Below are 26,767 nucleotides of genomic sequence, written 5' to 3' on the forward strand. Positions count from 1 at the left end.
TTTATCAAATGTGTTTTATTGAATATAGGAGATAACGTTTGTTGGTTCATGCGTTCATTTTTTTATATTATATATTTTCGATGTTATTAAATATTATAAGGTGTTATTAGAATTATATTAGTAATATAGTTATTAAATAAACATCACAGTATAAATTTTAACATCTAGCAATAGTGTCTCAAAAATGTCACTATGATTAGTAAGCAATAATCTTTTCTTTATTACATTTTGATGTTCTCAATTGCATAAAGTTAAATTAGCTGATAAATATTGACCTACTCAAAATATTAAAATAAACACACACTCCTTTCTCTTAATTATTGTGTTAATAAAAACTCCAAATCCATTTTACTTGTTAATTATGTAGGGCTAGCTGTTCTTTCCATTTGTTACGTATATAATTTCTGTTATGAAAAATCTTAGATTTTCGAAATGCTCTCTTTCTTTTATTTTATTTTATTTTTATTATATTATATTATTAATTTCTATAGCCCGTCCAATAAAACCAATGCACGCCATCAAAAATTTTAGAGTTTAGCACGTCGCGATGTTGCCGCATCAAATTTAACTTTTCGTTTATTTTGACTAACATCACAAAATACTAATGTAAATAAAATAATGAAACAAAAATAATGTTATCTAACATAATTTATTTTAACATTATAATATGCATATATGCACTAATGCATATATATTATTGATGGATTTAAACTACAGTTAATTATACAGTCACAAAAGTTTATAGTGTAATGTTGTTTTCTTATGTGGTGGTATCCCCTGGAGGCCTAATTCATCTAATTAACGATAGTATGGTATATCTAAGTAATGTATTTTACTTTCATTAGAGAGCATATTTACCGTTTGACGTTTAGTTTTTGTTTCTAACAACAACAACGAAGTCCGTTTTCTTCTCAAGCTATTTTGATATCGCTGTATTTCTCCTTATTTTGTTTTGTTTCTAGCTGTGTACATTTTTCTTAATTACTACATTTCCCATATCATTTGGTAAGGAATTAATGTCTGTTCTTTCTTCGTACAATTTAACTGACAATTATTCACCGAATTTTAACCGAACAATTATTTACAAATTATCCTATATTAATTATATACTCACATTTAATTGTTTATGCTCTCTTCACCTTGCCTGGGCCAAAATCTTACATCCCAAAAGTTCAGTCATTGCCACTTTCACTATCTGAATCAACGCTGTTAAGTTAGGAAGACATAAGGTTCTGTATTCATATTGTCTATATATTGTTCCATATTGTTCAGCTACCAGACCTATAGTGCATTTGCAATTTGGAATACTTCACTCCTGGACATGGTTTCTTCAGAACTTACTTTATCAAGCTTTGTAAATTCACTTGTTGGGGTCTTTTCCACGTGTGTTCTAGCGTATGTATAGTAAGCATAGTCCATAACAATATGTGAAGGTTATTCCAAGCTCTTCATCATTTGAGTTTACTTTGACAAATCAGACCGTATTTTAAAAGCAATGTCTGGAAATTCCGTTAGCCCTTTTCGTGGGTTACCTTTACACCTCATAACACATATGTTTTCTAACAGTGTTGGAAGGTGTCATCTACGTTCCTCAAATAGTAGCATATACCTAAATTTCCCAAGGATGCTTTTCCGACAAGCAGTTTTCTCTTAAATAATGTTTATATCGAAAAAACTACTCACTGTTTTTATACATTTCATGAATTTGACATTGAATAGAGCTGACATCCAGGTAATATCGTTTCGTCACCCACTTCATATGTGGACGCTTCTTCTTTGGTGAATTCAACATTATATTGTTATTTTTTTAGATATTTTAGCACCTAGTAATATCAAGTGCAGTTGCAACATGCTAAAAATATTTGCAATAAAAATCTTAGTGGTTTAATAGTATTAATATTTACTTCTCTATTATCTATATATTCTTATTCTCGACCAGTATCAACACAAATCGAATTTTATGGACTGATTCGGTTACATGTACTGACGCGTCACACAGCATTTTATCTCTTTTTATCAGCTTCGAGTTTAAAACGAATTTTAAATTTTTTACAAACTACATTCCACGTCATTTTTGACGTGCACTAGTTGTTTCATTGAACGGGCTTTTTATTATTTATTTATTGTCAATAGTAATTACTTTATCTAGCATTCTATTATTTTTATTTTCTGTTCTATTATTAGATTAAAACACCATTTTAAAAAACAAGATAGGGACGAACAGGGAATATTTATGATTGTGTCAGTTGTTTTTATCAGAAAATGTTTTCGATATATTTATCGGAAAAAAGTCTCCACTAAAAGATATGAAATTTAGGATGTAAAGCTTTTCTAAAATGGAGAGACCAAAACACTGAAAAAGTTTATAGTCTTGATATTGATTTTCCTTAACAGCGAGATACATTTTGAACCAGTAAACTTCTCTGATGGGCGTTAAAGTTTAATATAGTTTTGACATGTGTACTGGATATTTAAAAAAAACCAATTCCCGATTTGATTCCGAACAATATTATGTATCGTCTATCGTTTCTGTCATATTTCTGGTAGACACATTTTGGATTTAAACTCTTGAGTAATATTAACAAACGTGTCGCTCAAACTAAATCGACCTTTGCGTGACCAATTCAAACTAACTAATCAGGAAAAGTGCCTACAGTGATGCGACAGCCTAAAACAATTCTCCTGCTCCTTTTTTGGAATACAGTTTTTGGCAAGACTATTGTTACACAAGTGTCCGTTTCGATATTTCATATATTACGCCACTTTTTATAACAAATTTCTAAAATGAATTCACACTATCTATCTTGAATATATCCAACATATAATTTAATATTGAGTTTAAATAAGCTTACCTGGACTTACTATTTTAAAAGTATACAAATATAGTCTATCCTATAAAACAGCCAATGCAGGTCATCAAAATGTGGCATTCTAAGTTAATAATTCTGATTATCACTAATGTTTTGAAGAATTTTGTAGACATTTGACAACAGGGTCGACCAGTATCAACAAAAATATTATTTCATAGACTGATTTGGTTGTCTCTTTTTAACTAAGATAAAATGAGATACTAAAATAAAATACTTAAGGTAAAATGAGAAGGAAAAATTAGCTCAAAGTGATCTGTGACGTGCGCTAGCTGTTTTATTTGAAGGACTATATCCTAGACTATCAAAATAACAGTGAACTCGTGTCGTGATGTCGAATTATTGCCTATCTCAGTTTGTAAATTCATTTTAAAATCAGACAATATTTTCCTTCTCATTTTATTCTAGTTCTGGTACGTTCTAACACTTAACCGAATCATCCTACAACATTCGCCTGGTTGTCAAACCTCTTCAAAAAAATTCTTCAAGAAATTATTGATTATAATTACAGGTTACATACCGGCAAATGTTTTGGTGCTTTGCATGTTTTAATAAATTTCAGATTGCTGCCTATTATTACTCTTATTGAAAATGCTGAAGCCTTTAAATAATCAGAGTCAAAAACATATTGTGTCTCTAATCAGTTTTTTTTTGCACAGGAACGAGATAATATAACAGGTCAATTGAAAAGGCCCCGGCCTGACACATAGATGGGACTACTATAACTACTATAATTAAATCCATATGTTTTTTAGTTAGCCCTAACCCTCAAAAGTTGCGTGTATAAATTTGACAGCTGTCAGATCATTAGTTCGTGAATTACAGCATTTTGAGTGAAGCAACTTTGGTTATTGTGAAAAACATTTATAAAAAGGAATTTCGCGTGTTGATAAAATATTATTTTTTAAAGGGAAAAATACAGTTGAAGCATAAATTTGGCTTGATGCCGAATGTCCGGACACTACCCCAGGAAAATCAACCATCAAGGATTGGTATGCTAAGTTTAGACGTGGTGAAATGAGCACCGAAGACGGTGAACGCAGAGGACGCCCAAAGGAGGTTGTTACCGACGAGAACATTTAAAAAATCCACAAAATGATTTTGAATGACGATAAAGTGAATGAAATAGCAGACACTCTAAAGATATCAACTGAACGTGTACATTATATCATTCACGAATATTTGGGTATGAGAAGGCTTTGTGCAAAGTGGGTTCACGAGCTCACTTTTGGCCAAAAACAACGAGTTGATAATTTGGGACAATGTTTGAAGATGATCAAGCGTAATAAACCCCAGTTTTTGCGTCGATATGTGACATTGCATGAAACATGGCTCATTGCATCATTTCCCACGATGAACCCGTACCAAAGCGTGGGAAAACTCAACAGTCAGCTGGCAAGGTTATGGCGTCTGTATTTTGGGATGCGCGTGGAGTCATTTTCATTAACTACCTTGAAAAAGAAAGGACCATCAACAGCATCATGTAACGTTATTGGACCGTTTGAAGGACGAAATCACCGGAAAACGGCCGCATTTGAAGAAAAAAAAAAGTGCTGCTTCACCAAGACAATGCACCGTGTCACAAGTCAGTGAAAACGATGGCAAAAATTCATGAATTGTCAATATAAATGTCCTTCGAATGAAGAGGTGAATCGCCGAAACTGAGGCCTATTTTGAAGCTAATCGTACTACAAAAATGGTATCGAAAAGTTGGAGGGTCATTATAATCAGTGTATCACCCTTGAAGGGAATTGAATGTTGAATAAAAAAAAAACTAATTTTGCCAAAAAAATGTGTTTTACTATGGTAGGCCGGGGACTTTTCAATTGACCTGTTATGCATTAGATATACTTTTTTATGATATTTGCTGACTACTACAAGAATTTTATAGATAAACAATTACAATTTACAAAAATATGTTTACATTAAATAGATTAGAATTTTATTATACATCAAAGTCAAAATTAACTAAAACTCATAAAGTTGATGTGGCAACATTGCGACATTTTGATGTCATAAATGTAGCTGAGTTTACTGTTTTATTGAACGGACTATAACTATCTGTTATTTTCAAATAGCTTATAAATATTTATATAATAACATCTTATATAATATTTTTTGATAACACAACTGACACATTCTGTATTTTTGTCCTAGAACTTATCCCAACTTAACGAATATAGTGCGTAATATCATCTCATTTACTTACCACATTTTAATATCGACACATTAATATATATACTTAATTATCTAAACCTTTCTTTTGTTTCAGATTTTTAAATTAAAATCAATAATAAAAATCAAATCTCAAACGTTGTTCGATAGTAATTTTTTATAACATATACAATTTATACACTAAAGTAGGCTTAGGATAAGTGATATATATTGAGGAACCGTCGGTTAGTCCTGCTTCTTTCAACCGAGCGAAAAGCATTGTTAATAGTTGCGAGGCGTGTTTTCCCCTTCAATCTGGAAATATTGTGATATAGCTTAAAGCGTCACCGAGAGGACGCAGTAGCTTTTTGGAATTGTTAAAATATTACCGTAGTAGTATTTGCCGAAAGTCTGAACGAACAATAAGTAGCTCAAAAGTTTAGAAATATATATATATAAAGAGAGGGTAGTTTTCTTTGGTGGTAATGGTAGATTGGAGAAGATTGGAAAATGTCTAAAACCATTAATGCGTATAGAATGTAAGTTTATATTTACTTTTAAGTTTACTTCGTAGCTTCCTGGCTTCTAGCGATTATTTTTGTTATCAATGTTCACTGCTGTCGTTTGAAATGACTTGATTATTTTATTTTGTTGTTTCGGTATTTTAAGGACCCGTTTTCGATATCGGTTACATCTTAAATGAAACAGTGATTGATGACATGAATATTATAATGCTTTCATTTAATCCGTTTAACACTTTAATGCAGTTTAGGCTAAGCTGTTGAGTATGCATTTGCATGTTTGTTTTTTTTTGTATGTGACGTACTTAGTATTAGTTTTGTATCGATAATTTACAGGGTGTTCTTTGGGCAAATTCATATTTGGTAGATGGTCCGACAATCCCCGAATTTTTTAGTTGTCAAGCAATCTCCAGTGTTAATTTGCTTTTTGCAGACTCACAGAGTTGTGTAAGGTATACCTAAGTAAGGTTGCTAATCTATCAAATTCCGCAAATTGATGAGACAATATGCTGATTCTTCTCAAAATAATTTTAAGATTAGAAACAAGTTTAAATCTTTTAAAATAATATTTATTTTTTATGTTTTCATAATATGGAATAAGGTCTAATATTATTATAACGTTATACTTTTTTAAATTATTTTTCTTGCAAACATGGTGTTCAGGGTTCAACTCTTCATGGGTTAAACTAGACACTGCCGCTCAATTTCTTAATTTCTTTACTTGTTGCCATTAAGGACACTATAGTATTTGTATTTAGTCGATTGCGGTTCTCTGTTCTGTCTCTCTGCGGCAGTATCAGTAAGTACTGTATTCTCCTTTCCTATACTGACTGACAACAGCAGTATTCACTATCAATGTTATCTTCATGAAGTTCAAGCCTATCTCTAAAAATTTAGCATAGCATCAGCTCTCCACTTGCCATTTCATTTTTGTGTTGTAATGGATATATTGACTAGTTGAGATTCTGATTCTGTGTTCTTCTTCACTTTTTAATCCAATGAATATTTCATCCAAACCTTTAAAATGTGTTGAATTGCACAGGACTGGACGTAGTTAATTTTCTTGAAGTTAGCAGATAGCGTTGTCAAAACATTTCCTTTCTTTGTACGCTTCGATATTTTAAAATTTTTCTCAATTTTCTAACTCTCGATATTATTATTCCCCGCAGGTCGGGGAAATCCCCACAAGTTGGCAACGCTTCAAGTTCACGAATTATAAAATCGTACTGTTGTAATCTTTAAAGAAAAATGACTTTTGGACATTTGACGTAAACAAGCTAGTCTTTTATTTCTTTTTATTTTTCTGACTATTAGTTTGGTTAGAGGATCATAGGTGGAAATAATTTGAAGGCATTTTATGTAAAAATAACCCTTTGACATTATTAACATTTTAATAGTAATTAGTTTTTTTTAAATGCTATTCTACTAAAATTGTTTTTGAAGCAGTGCATAACATATTTTGTAAAATACCCTTTCGGCGCCCTTTGGACGCCGCAATACCCATTTGTCTTGTCTATTTTTAAACGTCTTCGGAATTGCCGAAGTGTGTATCCAAGGCGCGTCTCTATGTCCGGAATAAATCATAATCACTTGAGCTGACTAGTCCCCAGGGTGACCTAGGGGAATTTCTTCTTTCATCGAGCAATTTCTCCCTTTCCAACAAAAGTTAGTGTTAGTATAAAAAATAAGCGTCGAATAGTAATACTGACATAAATAATACTTATCAATCATTAATTGGGTGGTAATACAGGGCTGTAATAAAAGTAGGTTTTTCCTTTTGAAAAGTAATATTTGAATGCCAACGGAATTTTTGGATTCAATTCTTGAATTCAATGAATATATAACTCAATAACAAAAATTAACTAGAATTCATCAAGCATCAATAAGTTATAGGAAATATTTCCTTCAAAAGTGATTTTGGAAAAGCAAAAGCAAAGAATTCAACAGAAATACAAGTTGAATCAAAATATTTGTCAAGCAAAAATATTGCCACGATTTTGTGTATTCAAAAGTTTACAATCTCGCATGGATGAGATAATTTTCCAAAAATAAATGATTGCTGTTCATCTGCATTAAAAAATTGAATACTAAGTACTAAGCTAAGATCAGAATTCCATTTATATCAGTGTCAATTATGATGAAACCATCTTCACCTAATATAACTACTTGTTTGGAGTTCTCTCGACTGAGGTTAGCTTGGTATTTAAAGTTAACGATTTCCAGTGACGTCTTCTATATTCACAAATGCCTCTGATTTCATTTCTAGGATAAGCAGGCTGAGTGATTTTTGATCCATGTGAAATTTAAAATTGTCTAAAGTTTCAAATATTATGTTTAGTTGGGCTTTAACTTAATTATGTAGGAGTGTGACTGGATACATGTATTATTTTTAATTCTCAAGAACACCAATTTGATGGTACACGAGTGTGATATATTGTTCAAGGTCACTCAAGGCCGCGTGAAGTACAAATAGTTGCCTGTTCGATTCTTGTGGAACAATTTTATTAAAATTGTCACTTTATGATATACGTTCTCTTGATTGATCGATAAAACCTAGTATATTTATTGTATCTCTTCTTCAGAGTTTTTAACATATATAGAAGGAAAAGTAAGAAAGTTAGCCGGAACCATATCAAACGAACACGGTAGTTTCGTATTTGTTGAGTAGTCGATTCGTACAGAGTGACTTTTCTTATTTATTTCTAGAAATCTGGACTTTTCTTCTCGAAGTTAAAGGGTAATTTTTGGTCACCGTTTTCTTCACTTCGATGGTAGTTTCATTTGAAAGTGTCGACTAAGAAGCAAATCTTCCATAATGGTGAACAGGTTTTTTTTTAAGTTGATTCAGCGTGACGCGACGACAATTTTGTCAAAAATATTTTTTTGCAGTTCCTTTGCTGTACAAACGATCCATTTCCAGTACTTTTTGACAAAATACATAACACATCATCTAATGCAAATAACAGTTACTTTAAAATCCTAGTAAAAATATATTTGACAGCGCCAATGCACGGCTATTCTATTACCAAACCACCATTCAACCTAATTTGGGTACAATATGATCTCCGCTGACCTTCGAGTTCTATTACATCCGAAGAAAAACAATCGACAGTCGTGCCATAAGCATATCAGTTGCTTAAAATTATTGGAACGTTGAAACATGGCATGATTTTTTTAGGCGCGTTATTAATTTCTCGCGAAATCTCCTGCTATATTCGATACAAACTCCTAAATAACGAAACGTAGAGCAGTCTCGGTGCAACCAGCACCGCGTACATTCGGATGGATTTAGAAAGCGTTTAGTTTCAGTTAAAATTATATAAGAATTTTATTTTTAATTAGATTATTATAATAACACGATGTAGGAACATCTGATTATTAACTTACCGTGTGGAATGGTTTCTTTTGTATATTTTGGGAACTGTTTAGGTAGTTTTGTCTCTTTTTCTTGTATTCTGAATGTTTATTTTATAAATTGTCTTTGGGTGTCTAGTTTTAACAAACCTTGAACTAGCCATTATTCAGTATCGTATGATACATTTGGAAGCTATTTATAACAATAGCAACACCATCTGTTTTAAATCCTTTAAAATTAATTTATAGGCCTAATAAAAACACCAAAAATTGGAAATTTTAATGAGACATACGGTCTTATTGGACAAGGTTGTTGTAGCAATCTTTCTAGGGTTTATCACGATTTGTCAGTAGTTACTCAACGAAAATACCAAGAAAATATCGCTTCCGATATCTATCGAATGATATCAAGTAGCTGAATGAAATCACTAAAAAAAATAGGGTATTTTATATTATAATAAGTTCACAATTTTACTAAAAGTTTCTTGCGAGCACAGAAAACTTTATGTGTCCTCTGTAATTCTTCTAGCAGTTAGAACGCTAGCTGTTCTCATTTCTATTCAGACACGTCCTCAACTTTCTCATTGATTAAAAACAAATCCAGATGTTCTAGTAGGATTTTTCGCAATTGTAATTGTTTTTATGCGAGATTATGGGCACTTTTTCTTGTTTTTAAAAATATTCGATAGAATTTGTTCATCATACGTTTCAGTGTTGTTTTCTATTTATGATTAATTGCAATATACGAGGACTGCTATTTATGATTTGAACCTTGGGAAGTGTTGTTAGGCTCCATCTGGCTTTTCCAGTTGAAAGTTTGGTCATCTTCAGAACATTTTATTATTTGAGCACAACTTGTATTGTTTACAGTGATTTGAAAATTTGGTCTCATAATTTAACAAAACCTCGAAAAGATGCTTGTGTCAATTGATGCAAAGAAATGGTCCAGGAATAAAATCCAGGTACATCAAAAGTGTATAACATCCGTATATCCTGTACAATACACAGGTGACGAGTCTTGGATCTTCAAAGATGAGCCTCTGTCAATAGTGATTCGTCTGGGCATGTCACAAACACACCCTTAGAGCAACATAGAACGCTGAATTTTGAATAGTACACAACCATTCGTTGAAATGCGAAAAAAAAAGCAGCAACAAACGAAAGGATTATTCTTCAACGTGACAATGCAATCTCTCACACATCGACTGAAACAACCACCTATTTGACTGGCCAGGAAACTCATGGATCATCCCCATACAGTCCTGATATAGGACTAAATAAAAAAAATTATTGTCGCCTAACAAGAATAAATTGCGTGACCAACGTTTTTTGGCTCGTTAAGAAGTCGTTGATGCATCAAAAAATTATGTCCTGGAGATAGCACAATCAGAATGGAAAAAGTATTTCGAAGATTGTTTCAAGCTTACTGTATTGTATCATCATGGAGGGTACTTCGAAAAACAACAAAGCCATTTTAGTTAATAAATTACTGTATTTTTATTTTATGAGGCTCAAAACGAAAATAGCAACCCTCGTATAAGTTATGACAGGTAACTTCACACCAACAAACAGTATTCAGAAATTATTATAACAAGCCCAATATACTTTATAAAGGAGACTAAATAAATTAGTTTGGTTTTGATATTCTTTTCCAAAACAAACTTAATGAATCTGGTATTGAATTGAACGTTCTTCAGTTCTTGCAATTAATTCATTAATTGTATGCTAATTACCAGACACTTACCATAGAAGCGTGGGAAATTTGAGTCCAAAAAGGCATTTGTTCCAATTGCAGCTAATGTATATTTCGTTATAATGTTTATGTTATTATTACATTATAATGTATACATTAAATGTTTTCTTACTATGCTTTTATGAGTACTTTGTTCTTAAAATGTAGGCACTCCTTCAGGTTTGATATTGGATCAATTTATGTTTTAATTGCGTATGGTCGATTTTTTACCTACCTTTTTTATTTCCCTACATGTCAGGACTGAGTTTATTAACTTGTTATTATATCTGCTATAGTTCTCCTTGTTGATTGAAGGTTACTTTTCACTTCCTCGATATTTGTAGTTATTTTAATAATAAACTAACAACTTATTGATATTCATAGTGTGCAACTAATTAACATAATTTTATTAAAGTATGACTTATTAGAAGCTAGAACAGTCGCTTATCTTTTAGTCAGTTATTGATTATATGTTTTTGGAAATTTGGATGTCCTCCAATTTCCATTGGGCAAATGATGGACAAAGATGTAATGTCTGGTGAATGCAGTACATCGCACTCCTTCCGTTTTTACGTGGTCTGGATTTGTCATGATGCAAAATTAATAGAATATATGTTCGATCGTTTTAGTTATCCATTTTTCTATAAATTGTTTCGAATACTTCGTCGGCAGTAGAGTCCACTAGTTTTTAGATAGTTTCAGTAAATCCTAACTCATATTTTATGCCAACTAATTGCAGTAAATATTGTATTGTACAATAAACCGTTACTTTTTTTTTCTTTTTAAACGGTATTTTGAAACTAGATTGATATTTAATTAAAAAAATTTTCTTCAAAAACTGTGCTATCTAATATGCTTGTTTTTGAGCTATTGAATTCTTATGTGCGTTTTCTTGAACACAATCTTAAATTATATTTAAGGTACTAGTCGATTTTGTCTATATTTGTCTTTGTTTCTCTAACGTAAATATGTTGTTTTAATATACTTTGATAGTCACTTCTAACTTCTAATGAGGTGTGCTAACTAGTGGTCACTGGGGGGCTAGATCTGAATTATTTGGTGGATAGCCGAACAATTATTTCAATATGGTCATCGTTTCCATCGATTTTGTTTGAAAATAATAAACATTGTTTCACTAAAATCACTATAACTTTTAAACCAAACGCCAGATTGTCACGAAATTTGGACAGGCGTGGCTTGAAGATTAGAACAACACTTAGGTGGCGTCAACTATACGCCAGGGTCGGAATTTATTACCGATTGACGTAGAACTTGACGGATAATGATAAGTGGCTTTGAGACAATTCACTAAAAACCAATAGAGTTCGGAGCGTTGCTTCGAATATTAAAAAAATAACCAACAGTCCATTATTCCTGTTCCCCCTTTTTGTTGTGTCCGTCTAGGGCGCTTTTGTCTCGTTAAAAATTCGCCAGCAATTCGATTATGACGACTCGATGCTGATGTTCGTTCTTCGATTTTCTGTTGCAGTAAAAAGATCGAGAGCCTAGGCAAGATGACGGCCATGAGTCAGGAGGAAATAGTGGCAGCCGTTCGCACCGTCGCCCAGGGACTGGAAGCCCTGCGCAGCGAACACGCGGGTCTCCTTCACGGGATGCCCCCCGACGCACCCGAGGCTCAGGAACGGCAGAGCTTGGTCCATCAGAGTCAGGAAATGATCGAGCTGGGATTGGGCGAAGCACAGGTAACGTAGCGTTAGACGTAAATTTAAAGTTAGGTTCTTATCTTCTATTATCGAATACATTCATTTTAATAGATATTTAAAATTTTAAATGTATTGGTTCTTATCATATTGTCGAATACTCTGAAATATTTTAAGAGTCTTGTTCTGGATGATATTGGCATGCGCACAAGAATTTTAACTTGCGACGTAGCCAGTTCTTGCAAATTATACCTAGATTTAATGAATATACTATAAATATAATAAAACAACTTGAATTCACAAATTAACCTGAACTTTCTGAACTAAAAACCGGAACTATAATATATTAAATTAATATGAAGGACCTTATAGACCTATTTAAATTTAAAATAATTTTGAAAGGAAAAAAGAGATAATAAAACAATATATAAGAAAACAAATATAATTTATTTATCAATATATAAACACTGCAATAACAAGTGAAAGGTATACTTATATATATAATATATATAAAAATATGCGATACAAACCACTCTTTTCCACGCTCTACTCTTTTCCACGCCACCCATGAGGTAGTTGGTAGGTAGTAGGCACACTGGTTTTTATCCATATATATGATATATATAGTACCCCCCTTAGGTTTAGCCCACAGGCATCCATTTATCTGTACAGTCACACAATAATATCTATCTATCTATTATACATTCCTCAAACTTAACATATTAACTGCTTCAACACTTGTAGCGTTACTTTTATGCCTTGTACTTATTATGCCTTAGACTGAGTTATCTTTCTAAATATTTTTACGAGTCAATAAGTCTATTCTTTCCAAATTGACACTAAATTATCTCAGATTTGATCTAATATTGGAATTTTAGTTTCTAGTTTGGCTGCAGTCATATTTCTATCTGATCCTAATTTATACAACTTACTCAAGTCATTTTCATACATGTGTTTTAACGTATTATATTTCACATTCCCTTTCCTCTTTTTGTTACTTCCCTATATATATATATATATATATATATATATATATATATATATATATATATATATACTTACCCTGGAGTTTGATACTCACGAATACACAAATCTTTAAGTTTATTATTTTTCCGCGCGTCAAAATCTTGAAGTGAGTCAAACTTCAACGTTCCTTGTTCAATTTTAATATTGTATTTGATTAAATAAGCTTACATAAAGGCCGTCGAGTCATATTTATCTGAATTTTTACTTTCGCAGTATCAATTGTGTCTAAATTATAATGAATTTGGTGATAATCGTGCTTTTACCAGTGCCAGGGTTAAAATAAAGATGGTTGCCATATTTCATGAGATTCTACCTCTCGATCGCTTATAAATGGATTATCCAAAATTAGCCACCACTTTCAGTATTACACAGAGGTCCACAAAACTTGGGCACACTACACGTTTAATCGTAGCTTTTAGATGCTACGATTAAAAATGGTTAGTCAAGATATTTATGTAAACATTGCAAAGAGGCTGCTATTCTTTACTAACATGCAGGACAGGTGTCCAGAAAATGTTTATTATAACTGCAAGTTATTAAGTCAGGTAAATAGCGTGTATAAATATATCAAATAAATGTAAGAATGATTGATGTCTCCTACATGATGCTAAGAAGGAAACAAATTTTCCTAAAGCAACTCTGAAGTGGAAAACATGAACGAACGCTTACAATTTGCCGAAGAACATATCTCGTGGAAGAAAGTGGCATCATGTAATGTTTTCGGGCTAAAAGAAATTCAATTTGGATGGCCCTGATGGATATAAGTATTACTATCATGGTTAAAAAAAATCAGATGATTGAAATTGTGAAAAATAGAGGAGAGTGAATACTCAGAGGAGTACTGAAATAAAAATAACTATGGTAGTTTTGTCGCATTGTTCGAGCAGCAGGATTTTACGAGAAACTTATGAGTAAATAAGTGCCTCTTTGTAATGTTTTATATGAATTCCATGATCAACTGTCCTTAATCGTAGAATCTGAACGCTAAAATATTATTTTTAGTTGAGGTGATAATGAAAAATATGTGGTGCGCTAAAACTAGTAGTACATACAATAATCTTCCAGACGATTTAATCGATTTCGGTTACTATTTAGGTCTATGGGTTTTTTAGGTTTAGGAATCGATATCATGGTCTTAAAAACAGCTCAAGACGCTATACTATATGGGAAAATTCGTCGATAACTTTATCGTCTCGACGCCTGAATTAGGAATGTCAGAAGTGGTGCAAAATATCGATACGTCAGTCAGTATTTATAAAATATTTATAATTTCTAAATATTAGTGATTAAAAAATACATTGGTTTGTTGAAAAACTTATCGGTTTTTGATACTTTTTCAATGCCCTTAAATTTGATAACTATTAATATTGTTTCAACAAAGCTACCAATATTAATAGACATTAATAATAAACGGTACATCTTTTGTGACTATCCAAGGTTGACTAATTTTATCATTGGGGCTCATCTCCATCCATTTTTAAGTTCGAGCTTTTCATTAAATGAAATAGTGAAAATACAAAAAGATAGGGCTTTGTATCACTTAATATTATTAATCTTCGTAGATAGTTGGTTCTATTCATATTTAACAATGACAACATATCCTTTGAAATATGCATATCGAATCCACTACCACTATCTTAATTAACCCGTCCCGTCCATCTGCCTACGCACTGTCATATCAAAACCCCCGAAACGCTGTTATAATTGTTTTGGTAGAAGTGTTCTTGATAAGTTAATTCAAAATGCTCCTAAAAGTTTACGTGTCGTTCCTTTTTTAACCTTGAAAAATATTGAAAATCGTATTGGTTCGTTCATTTTAAAGTGGCCATACAAGCCTTAAACTATTGATTACTTACTACTTACAGTATTGCTATTGACGTGAATAAAGTCGAGAAACAAGAAAAACAATTTTTGTATTTCCAGTTTAAGAACTACCGTAGATCAGGCATTGCTTTGGTGGCCTTTCGGATAAATCTACTTGGAAGTGCACAAAATGTAGTATTAGAATTAGCCAGTTGAACACTTGCTAATTGGCAAACAAAATGAATTACATTTCAATTTAGTTTGGTTATGTATGCTGGTTTTATTGTTTATATGTCCCCTATTTCGCTGAGTGGTAAAATTAGCTAACGATAGAGTGTCTTTTCGAAAAATAATCGATCATAATGCGATTACAGTTATCAATATTTTCGGAGAATAAGTGGAATTGCAACTCGAAAACTCAAAATAAAATAAAAATTCGTAACAATTATTGTGTTGTTCATATTTATTAATATGCCTTTTTTCTTCACTTAATAACTTGAATACAAACAAAATTTTAAACAAAATAATAAAAATAAAAGCTTTTAATAACATCTTTTTACTTTCTTCTAGTATTCTTTGCATATTCCTATCAACGGTACATGGTTACATATAGTCTATTCAAAGTTGTTTTTGATTAGTTCGAACACGTATAATTAGTACTTTTACAAGCCTGTCAAAGTCGTTCGGTTGTCAGACGTATGCAAAATTCTTGAAAACAATAGTGATAAGAGGTTATAACTCTAACCCTTAAACTATTGTGGCCGTATAATTAACTGTAGTTTTTAGATCTACTATTATTAATGTTAAAATAAATTATATTTGATAACATTTTTGTTCAATTATTTTATTTAGATTAGAATTTTGCTGTATGTCAAAGCCAAATTGAACTAAAGCTCAGAGTTGATGCGGCAACATTGCGACGTTTTGATGTCACAAATTTAAATGACGTATGTACAAAATAAGTTTGACTTTAATAGTAGTTGTACAAACAGATACTTATTGGGGTTAATATACATTTATAAATTCAATTTGCCGTCTGAGCTTCGCTATAATCAGTTAATTTTTTCGATTATCAATAAAAAATAGTGTTTTTTGTTTCTAAATGATGCAGTACGCAGTGGACGTCCAAATGAGGTGTCCGAAAAGAACGTCAAATTAGCATTTGACTATGAAAAAGCTCTATTCAAAGTGGATGCCGCGTTTGCTCACTGTTGACCAAAAACAAGAACGTGTTGATGATTCTGAGCAGTCTTTGTACATGTGTTTAAACATAACAAACCGGAATTTTTGCGTCGATATGTGACAATGGATGAAACATGGCTCCATGACTCCGGAATCAAAATGATCATCATATGGCAACTGGTGACTGGCCTATTTTAAGGCAAAAGATAAATCGTTTTGAAATTTTGAACAAAAAAAACCGCTCTTTCTGTGTTACGCCTGGGACTTTTCACCCCATGTCTTTGGTTATCATATATCATGCGCATAACGAACCAATTATTACCAATAGATCACACCTTGTTGAATTCCTTGTAGTTCTTCGGGATAACTGCATGATATTTATGAAATTCATAAACTAGTCTGGTCAATTTGGTCATAAAAATTACCAAAATTTGAAATATCTGAATTAACCGTACTAAACAGTAGAACTGTTGAAATTTCTATAATTATTTTTTTTTCAATTATATCCCGCGAATCTATTGAACGTCTTATTATTATGCAGAAATAATTTACGTCTTAATACTCTATTGTTATTCGTTATACTTATAAAATCGTCAAGGTCGAAGAAAAATTGCTAATAACACTCAATCCCCTTTTATTATTATCGTCCGTTATGAAATTATGTGTAATCAAATTTTTCTGTCTCAGTTCCATATTTTACTGTAGTTCCAACCGAAAACCTTAGAACTCGTTTCAATTCAACCTCGATCGATAACATCTTAATATCGATCACTTGAACATGCGATAATATATTTTAAAGAGAACTTTACACGAAAACAATTGGATTACAGCTAAAATTAGAGCCGCGTTCGCCACAAATTAAAAAAAAACGCTCTTCAAGGTCAGGTTCTGTCAAGACCTGTCTGACAGTCACCTCGGGTATTGCGAATAAATAGATTGCCAATTCGTAACTGCACATCGAGTATGTAATTCCAATCTTATATAGACGAATGATTCAGTAGGTACATTGGCCTACATATCCTTCGATGTAATCGCCCATTGTGATGTTGGAACCGTTTACTTCCTTGGCGTATTATTTAAAAAAATCGACGTTGTCGGTTTTAGTTTAAAATACTGGAATCGTCAAAAACCGCATAAACAATATTTATGGTATTTTAATCGCATAAGCCCTAAAACTGTTACGTTTTGATTTGTTCTTTTTGACATTTCACACGTTTATCTCAGTTTCAACTATACCAGTTAAAAAATATCGGTATGTCAATATATTTTGCCAACATCTATACAACTCCAAGCATTAATTGATTTGTTATGTTTTTATTTGGTATTTATTGGTATTTTTTTATTTTTATGGTATTTTTTTATTTGAAATATTGGATATTGAAATAAATTAAATGATCGAGTGATAATTTCATTAAATTCAAATACTAGCAACACATAATACGCATTAGGCTATGACGTATGTTTTGATTTATATTAAAGGTTAACATATTAATTATGGGTTACATATTTTACATTAATATATTGCCAATTATAATAATGTTACAAAAAAAAAATGTTGATAAATAGGGATGCCCTACAACCTTCACATTTAATTAATTCCAATAATTTTTTGCTAATGAAACCTGACATATCTGGTGTGGTGTTCTTTTCTATTTTATTATTTCTTGCAATATTTATTCATGTGATTAGGAACTGTTTCAGAAGGCATGGGTGGTAATGTGAAGGATGTTACAGATTGGTCACCACTTTACTTGCAAAAATATTGCGTAAATCATCCAAACATCCTATTCTCAATTAGCCCTTGGTGATCTTTGAGATAAAAAGTTGTTAATAATCAGGCTTTTGAATGCAGAAGCGAAATGGTTGGGTTTCAGAGAAACTTCCTATATATAATCCTATACCTTCTTAATGTTTTTAAAGAAATATCCTGCTAATCGTTAGAAATAGTTTCTTTTTTAATAACTTTGGACATAAATATATCAACCCTTTAAACTACAATTAAATTTCCAAGAACATAAATGTTATAGTGTAAACTTACTGTTTAGATTGCAACTAGCAAATATACCTTTCTAGCGCAATGCTCTTCCACATTTGGATCTATAGTCCTCTGGTCTAAAACACCTTAAGTTTATGGTTGTTTACATTTATAAACCAACCTGGTTTAGAGCACCATTTCTTAGAAACAATGCATATCGTTGGAACATTGTCTCCCATACAACAGTTCTTTTTCGTTTTCAAGCTGTTAATTTCTTCTGCAACTCCTGAAAAAATTACTAGATAAAAAATTGCGAATTCCTTAAAAGGCTCTTACAAAAACACTTATTTAATATACCGCTCTAACAGATTATATTTTCTTCCTAAAAGTTACAAAATCAAACTTTAAATAGCTAAACCGAACAAATATGACAATATTCCATAAAGAATAGAATGTTTCAAATCGAAAGAAAGAAATATATCGTATTTTTACCTCCGAACCTCTAGTGACAACATCGCACGGTGAAAAAATTATTACGAGTATACTCACTTAAGTTCCCATTATATATTTCTGTTTTATTAATAGAATTTCAATTATAGGCTTATCTAATATCAAACATTTCTCTAATAAGCACTGACAAATAATCATGAAAAGTTTTAGAAGCGTTAGAAGTCTATTTTATTTCATTTATTTTTTATTCATTTCCGTTCTCGTAAACAGGTAAAATTTCCTGACTTACAAATAAGGTCAGTCCTCGGATTTTTACCAGGCGTCATTGAGCCCTTAAAAATGCACTGGGTGGTCTGATTTACGTATTTGCCCTTTGTTATCTTATGCTGATGCTTTTACATCCATCAGTACAAGTAACACCTAATTATTATTTTCCTTATTACGTTACCTTTGTGCTCAGAATGTTGTACACAATTAATTATTTTGAAATTGTCGTCATTTGCTGAATGATAATCTTGGTTTATGTGCATTCTTTTGACAATAAATAAAAAAACTCGAGAGAGCTTCCCAGACAAATGAATTTAAATAAATTACCGTTAAATAACATTTAGATAATATATTGTAATAGCAGAATCATAAAAATATAATAATTCTTACTTGCTATATTGCCTTACGTGGAGTATGTAGTCTTTTTGGTGTTATACTGTCTGGTTCTTATCAGCATGAAGTTGAAAGCACAGTTTGGTCTGTTTCAAAAGCATTTGTGAAGAAACGTGTGTTATAATTTGCAGTTTTCAAACCTCTCCATTTTCAAAATTCAAACAAGATCCTAATGTGAGCTGGGTCACTGCAGATTGCAATATTAAATTTTTAACCATAATTTTATTTTCGATAGGTTTTGACAAATGATCTGTGAGTATACACATATTATGTATATCAATTCAATTATCGATGAAGATTTTTATGAGACTTGCTATTAAAATTACAATTATGAATTGATTAAGCAATGAAATCTCAGTCTGTTATAAATGTTATAAAATGTTTCTCCAGACTCTCCAGAATAAAAATCCAGACTTTTCTATGTTGCTACACATCGTTTGTAATTAATTAACACATCAACTCTTTATATTACTGGCTTGGTTGGCGCAGCGATAAAGACGACAGGGTGGTCCTCCTGCTGTTGAGCTAGGCGCGGGTTCGAATCCTGCTAGAGCCTGGTCGTAAATTTATGTTTGTAATTATTTAGCATTTGTAATTGACCTTAGGCAAGAGTGCAAAAATCGGACGAGGAAAATGATTCCAGTCATGGGATGATTTCTAAGTTGATCACTCTCCAGTCGGCAGGCTTAATGCTGAGGACCGTGGTTCGGAGCTCACGTTAAACAGTAGGTCCAGTCCAGATAAACCCTCGTTGATAAAAAGGAGACTCTAAAATATAACAAAAAAAACTATATTTTTAGTTAAAAAAAAAGTTAACAAAAAGTCTCAAACAAATATACACCAACTCAAACAGTATATGTAAAATACCATTGAATTTAATAACCATAAATTTGACTAAGTTACTCAGTTACCCCAACAAAATCGTACAGTATACAAAAATAAATGGTAAGAATCGTCTTAAATCTCGAAAAATCCGCCTGAACAAAAAATCATTCGTATCGGCAACGTCGCCAAACTTCGCGACTATGAGTCATCCGGGGGCGATCAATGAAAGTGGCGAAACTTTTGGAATTCCTCGGTCCTCTTTTTTCACGCCTGAGTGATAGACGAAGATGACTTTCGGCAACGTAAGTGGTCGATGCAGTTTATTGTTCCGAAGTCGATGATGGTGGTGGGGATAGGGGGAGCGCACGCGAAAATTGTCTAGGCCCTGTTTGTACTGTGGGAAATAGAATGTCAATTTTTATGCTCTAATGAGTCATAAAATATATGTAGGTTGCCTGTGTAAAATAAATTCAAATACCGTTCTAAAAAAATGTTATAACGTCTATAAATACATTTTTGCTAATCGGATATTAGTTTTCCGATTATTGATTACATCTTACATTAGATATACTTAGTACAATCTTAATTTACAAATTAATTTATTACTACTTATTACTCTATTGTAGTTGCATTAATAGACAAGTATTAATATATATTTCCCAAATTAAAATAAAAGTGAACGAATTAAGCTAACGTTCAAAGTAATACTTATACATTATACAGGTTCACATCGGAAAATTGGAAAGTACACTTTTAATTATTAATTTCCTTAAGATAATTATTTTACACATGTTGTCTTTAATGGGATATCCATTTAGGATATGGCTCATATTGCACGTATCTAAATAGTATTTTAATGTTATGCAACTACCCATACTTTATTCTGTTCATTCCATTATTCAAAGCTAATATAATATATTTTATATATTATTGTTATATTTTGGATACATCATATATGGATTGTTTAGACTAGAGAAAATCAAATACCCAAATTAGATGGATGCTTAGTATAATTATGTACCGATTTAATACGTCTATCTAAGAAAAGTATCTTAAAGTTAATTTGATGATAATTTTTATGTATTATTGATAATTTTATTTCAATTTACTTATTGATCATTTTGTTCGTATCGTAGGTCATTATGAATTTAGCGTCCCATTTGCAAAGGGTGGACGCGGAAAAGCAAAAACTTCGCGCCCAGATCCGTCGTTTATGTCAAGAAAACGCGTGGCTGCGTGACGAGTTGGCTTCGACACAGCAGAGGTTTCAAGCCAGTGAACAGGTGAGAAATTGGTTAAGACTCTAAAATTAAGTAAGCGAAACCGACCATCGATTTTCGTTATCAGGCCGTTGCTCAACTGGAGGTGGAGAAACGCCACTTGGAGTTCATGAGGTCCGTGTGCAAGTACGATCAAGACCAGGAGGAAGGCCAGGGTGGCGGGGACGGTAGGAGTCAAGAAAAATCGGATCCCGTTGTTGATCTATTCCCCGATGATCAAGATGACGAAAGAAACAGTAAGAATAACATGAATTAAGTTTTTATTTGAATAGAGATTAACGACACTCTTTCATTTAAACAATTTTATTTTAACTACAAGAAGTGGTGACTTTTTGAATCCACCGAACCGAACATTTGAAAAAATAAATTATATATTCACTTCAGCTATTAACAATTGTCTTTTTAGATTTGTCACCAACCACCCAACAACAACTAAATCTTTCTCAGCAAGTAAACGCTGGTTATGAAATACCTGCTCGTCTGAGAACCCTTCATAACTTGGTCATTCAATATGCCTCTCAGGTATGTTAACCTTTTTGATTTACCTCTTGGTATTTGTTAAGTATATTTTTGCACAGAGCCGGTATGAAGTTGCGGTTCCACTGTGCAAGCAGGCTTTGGAAGACTTGGAAAAAACCAGCGGACATGATCATCCTGACGTTGCCACCATGCTTAACATTTTGGCTCTGGTCTATAGGTAAGCTAAAAAACATATAAATAAAACTCAGTTCAGGAATTTTCTGGTTTTTTTTAGAGACCAAAACAAATACAAAGAAGCCGCAAACTTGTTGAATGACGCTTTGGCAATCCGAGAAAAAACTCTTGGGGAAAATCATCCCGCCGTAGCCGCCACTCTAAATAATTTAGCCGTTCTTTACGGCAAGAGGGGCAAATACAAGGAGGCCGAACCATTATGTAAAAGGGCTTTAGATATAAGGGAAAAGGTTTTGGGTAAAGAACACCCTGATGTTGCCAAGCAGCTGAATAATTTGGCTCTGCTATGCCAAAACCAGGTATTGTTTTGAATATATTTTTTATTACATCTCACATTATACTATATGAATAAATCAAAGTAAATAGAAATATAGAACAGAAGACAAGAACAATTAGCTGATATGAAAAGTTGGTCGCAGTGGCTTTGACAGATTTATAAATTGTGAATTTTAAATGTTTACAATATATTACGAGTGTTGGCTTGGTTTTAGATTATCCAGTTGTTTATTTGAACTAATATTTAATACTAATGTAATTTTGTACTATGAACATGAGATTTTTAGCCCTAAATTGAAACTTTTAATATCATCAATATTTCCTCCCAATTCACAAATTACATACCTCTGATGATTTTCAATTTCGTGATACTGTTCTTTGAGGCTCTTCTATTCATTCTCGTTTTCCATCAATTATATAAGGCACAAACTATGAAAATGAAGAAATAAAGATCGTAACCATATAAAATACAAAATATAACTGTTAAAATGCCCTGTCTCTTCACCTTTCTGTGTCAATATCCTTCATAGTTTCTTAAACTCAATTCATCATCATCATCGTCGTCCAAAATAAACCCAAGAAACAATAATGAAAATAATTTTTCAACGCTTTAAAAAAATAAACGTATCAAAACTACTGCGACTGACTTCCTTTGGAGGAGTACATCTGTAGAAAAATACGTTAGGTTATCGAATCTTGGACTAAAAATAGTATAATTTTCTTAACAATAACAATATGAGGCAAAGAAAATATAAAATAACTACTTTATTGATGTTTATAGGGCAAATATGAAGAGGTCGAGAAGTACTACCAACGCGCTTTGGAAATATACGAAAAGCGACTTGGCGCCGACGATCCCAACGTCAGTAAAACGATGAACAACTTGGCCTCCTGCTATTTGAAGCAGGGAAAATACAAACAAGCGGAGGTTCTTTACAAACAGATTCTGAACAGGGCTCACGAGAGAGAATTTGGTGCAATCGATGGTGAGCAAACGTCAAAAAAAATTAGACGCACTAGACGTAATGAATGTGAATAAATAATTTGTGATGCATGTGATTTTTAATATGTTGGATGTTTACGTTTATTGGTGCTGAAATTATTTGAGTATCTTCATAATTCGGTTAAGATAAATGTAAATGTTATTATTTGCGCTCTGCTTGATTTTGGTATCTACACTCTTACATTTAGTTATTTTGACGTAATTATTCACGATAAAATACTTTTAATTCGCTACAGCTTTGATCTCACGTGTTTGTAACGTGTATGAAAAGGTGGTGCTTCTTCCACAGATCTTCCATGGCTGACGAATTAAAATTTAGAGTCTATATTCTGATGTGTCTTTGCAATCCGTCCAAGGGCAACTATATTTTTTGTTATAGATTTATTCAACACAATACATTATTCACTAGCAGTAAGTTGCACGTGCAATACCTTATATTGGCATTATACTTTTACAAGAAGTATTAATCCGACCATAAATGTTGCATTCTTTTTGTTGAAAAAAAAATCAAATTATATTATAGTCCTTTTTCAGCGAGAATATATTTCCTTGATGAGCGCTTTTTTATACTTATTAATATAGCTTTGTAAAATTAGTATATGTTCAGAAAAACTTGCCATATTTTAAGTTTCATTAAAAACTTGAATAAATAAAATTCTAATACAGTATTGAGTATGGTGCATGAGTTGATGCTTTGTTTTTGGTTCGCCGGTATGACTTTTTTTTAACCTCCTGTACATTTTTGTAAACCCACTTTTATTGTTGCATGTAAGAGTATTTCAACTTTTTTTTGTAAACAATTGAATTGCTATTGGTTATACATGTGTTTGGATATTTTCTTTTGTATCTCATGTTTCTTGATACAATATAGTTTTATACAGTTGCATGTTTCGTGTTTCATTTATCTTCCAAGAACCTCTCCTTTATTGTTTTACCTTAAGACCAAACGATAAAAAAACACATGGTAACTAATAGTTCAAAGTAACCTTTAATTTTCGGCGGTAACCGTTGCCATTTAACGTTACCTTTTAGGTGACAATAAACCAATATGGCAAGTGGCTGAAGAACGTGAAGAAAACAAAGCTTGCAATAGAGAAAACGCCCCTTATGGTGAATATGGTGGCTGGCATAAGGCAGCCAAAGTTGATTCCCCTACGGTAACGACCACCTTGAAGAATCTCGGCGCTCTCTATAGGCGACAAGGCAAATACGAAGCCGCAGAAACGCTAGAAGATTGCGCTTTAAGAAGCAGAAAAGAGGTAAGTAACACATTTGAGGTGCTTTTGAACTTTTGACGATTTTCAATGAGGAGAGCTTATTTAAATCATTATAGTTTTTGCAGTTATTTAAGTATGTTTACAGTAGAGCCTCTTAGCTTAATTTAGGATAGTATTAATTTTTGAATATTTTTTGCTATTAATAAGGGAGTCGGTAGATAAAAACTAATCATTCAATATAATAAGGTCATGATGTCTTGAATAATAATAAATACTCTGTGAATATTATTAATATGCATTAGTTTGTAATAAACAACATTTAGGGATAAAAAAGAGAGAAACAAAATTAGTAGCACGTATTCTTTTTAGGGATGTTCATGAACGGATGGCCTTATTTCTATTTCTTTTTTCCAAGTAATAAATTTATTTAGAAGCTTTTCTATAATTAATATCTCGCCAGTAGCTTATTTTACTAATGTTGATTTTATTTTTTTTCCGCTACGCTGTGCAGCATGTGCAACAAGTAAGTTATTATGGCAATTATTTATTAAAACTTTCTAGGTTTCACATCGTAATCCAAGATCCCGTGAGCACCAAATTTGCATAATTTGATTTTTATGAGAAGTGAATTGTTTTATGATGTTTGTGTTCTGTTCGACATAACAGATATTGAAAAATTCGTTTTAAATAATGGCTTATTTGGATTATAAAGCATGTAACAGGTCAGTTGAGAAGTCCCCGGCCTGACACATAGATGGCGCTACTAGAATTATATCCATATGTTTTTTGTTAGCCCTAACCCTCAAAAGATTCGTGTATAAATTTGACAGCTGTCGGATCATAAGTTTGTGAATTATAGCATTTTGAGTGAAGCAATTTCTGTTATTATGATAAAAATGGATAAAAAGGAATTTCGCGTGTTGATAAAATATTGCTTATTGAAGGGAAAAATACAATTGAAGGAAAAACTTGGCTTGATACCGAGTTTCCGGACACTGCCCCAGGAAAATCAACCATCAAGCATTGATATGCTAAGTTTAGACGTGGTGAAATGAGCACTGAAGACGGTGAACGCAGTTGCCCAAAACAGGTTGTTAACCGACGAAAACATTTTTAAAAAATCCACAAAATGATTTTGAATTAATGTAAATTGAAATTGAATGAAATAGCAGACACTCTAAAGATATCAACTGAACGTGTACATATATCATTCACGAATATTTGGGTATGAGAAAGCTCTGTGCAAAGAGGGTGCCGCGCGAGCTCACTTTTGACCAAAAACGACGACGAGTTGATGATTTGGAGCAGTGTTTGAAGATGATCAAGAGTAATAAACCCGATTTTTTTTCGTCGTGTGATAATGGATGAAATATGGCTCCATCATTTCACTCCGAAGTCCAATCGACAGTCATCCGAGTAGACTACACACAATGAACCCGCTCTAAAGCGTGGGAAAACGCAACAGTCGGCTTGCAAGGTTATGGCGTCTGTATTTTGGGATACGCATGGAATAATTATCATTGACTACCTTGAAAAAGGAAGGACCATCAACAGCGACTATTACATAGCGTTATTGGACCGTTTGAAGGACGAAATCGCCGAAAAACGGCCGCATTTGAAAAAAAAGAAAGTGCTGGCTAGGAATAAATTTTCGTCGAATGAAGAGGTGATCGCCGAAACTGAGGCCTATTTTAAAGCAAAGGACAAATCGTACTACAAAAATGGTATCGAAAAGTTGGAGGGTCGCTATAATCAGTGTATCACCCTTTAAGGGAATTATGTTGTATATAAAAAAAATTAATTTTGCCAAAAAAATGTGTTTTACTATGGTATGTCGGGGACTTTTCAATTAACCTGTTAAGAGAATTTAATGCATATGACATAAATTCGATTACATAACTGAAATTTTAATAGTATTATTTTTTCTGTGGAAGTACACAAATTTCCGGCAAAGGCATTAATGGAAAGTCAATCTTAGTGGCTTTGACGGGTAAGAGGTAACAATTGTCAAATTTAACTGCCAGGCATAGTGGCAACCTTTTTTAAAGTATATTAACTGTCATTTTA

At 32.4% G+C, this 26,767-nt stretch overlaps 1 protein-coding gene across 25 annotated transcripts in view; it reads left to right on the forward strand.

Moving 5' to 3' along the window:
• The window catches only part of Klc (Kinesin light chain), a 43,418-nt gene that overhangs the window by 11,679 nt on the left and 4,972 nt on the right, over positions 1-26,767 (forward strand). For 9 of the 25 annotated variants that reach the window (XM_076417224.1, XM_076417234.1, XM_076417223.1 and 6 more), the window contains 10 exons: positions 5,140-5,560; positions 12,118-12,331; positions 21,347-21,493; positions 21,558-21,726; positions 21,897-22,012; positions 22,069-22,187; positions 22,245-22,503; positions 23,262-23,466; positions 24,516-24,742; positions 25,212-25,223. In XM_076417224.1, coding sequence (XP_076273339.1) covers positions 5,532-5,560; positions 12,118-12,331; positions 21,347-21,493; positions 21,558-21,726; positions 21,897-22,012; positions 22,069-22,187; positions 22,245-22,503; positions 23,262-23,466; positions 24,516-24,742; positions 25,212-25,223 — 1,497 coding nt within the window. In that variant the 5' untranslated portion in view covers positions 5,140-5,531. The remainder of the gene's footprint in view (positions 1-5,139; positions 5,561-12,117; positions 12,332-21,346; positions 21,494-21,557; positions 21,727-21,896; positions 22,013-22,068; positions 22,188-22,244; positions 22,504-23,261; positions 23,467-24,515; positions 24,743-25,211; positions 25,224-26,767) is intronic. The other 16 variants (XM_076417229.1, XM_076417235.1, XM_076417227.1 and 13 more) reach the window with 3 other exon arrangements.

The sequence above is a fragment of the Rhynchophorus ferrugineus genome, unplaced genomic scaffold (assembly GCF_030347505.1).
Source record: "Rhynchophorus ferrugineus isolate W39M unplaced genomic scaffold, kcgeb_rfMv2 rfM11, whole genome shotgun sequence".
In the NCBI taxonomy this organism is placed as follows: domain Eukaryota; kingdom Metazoa; phylum Arthropoda; class Insecta; order Coleoptera; family Curculionidae; genus Rhynchophorus; species Rhynchophorus ferrugineus.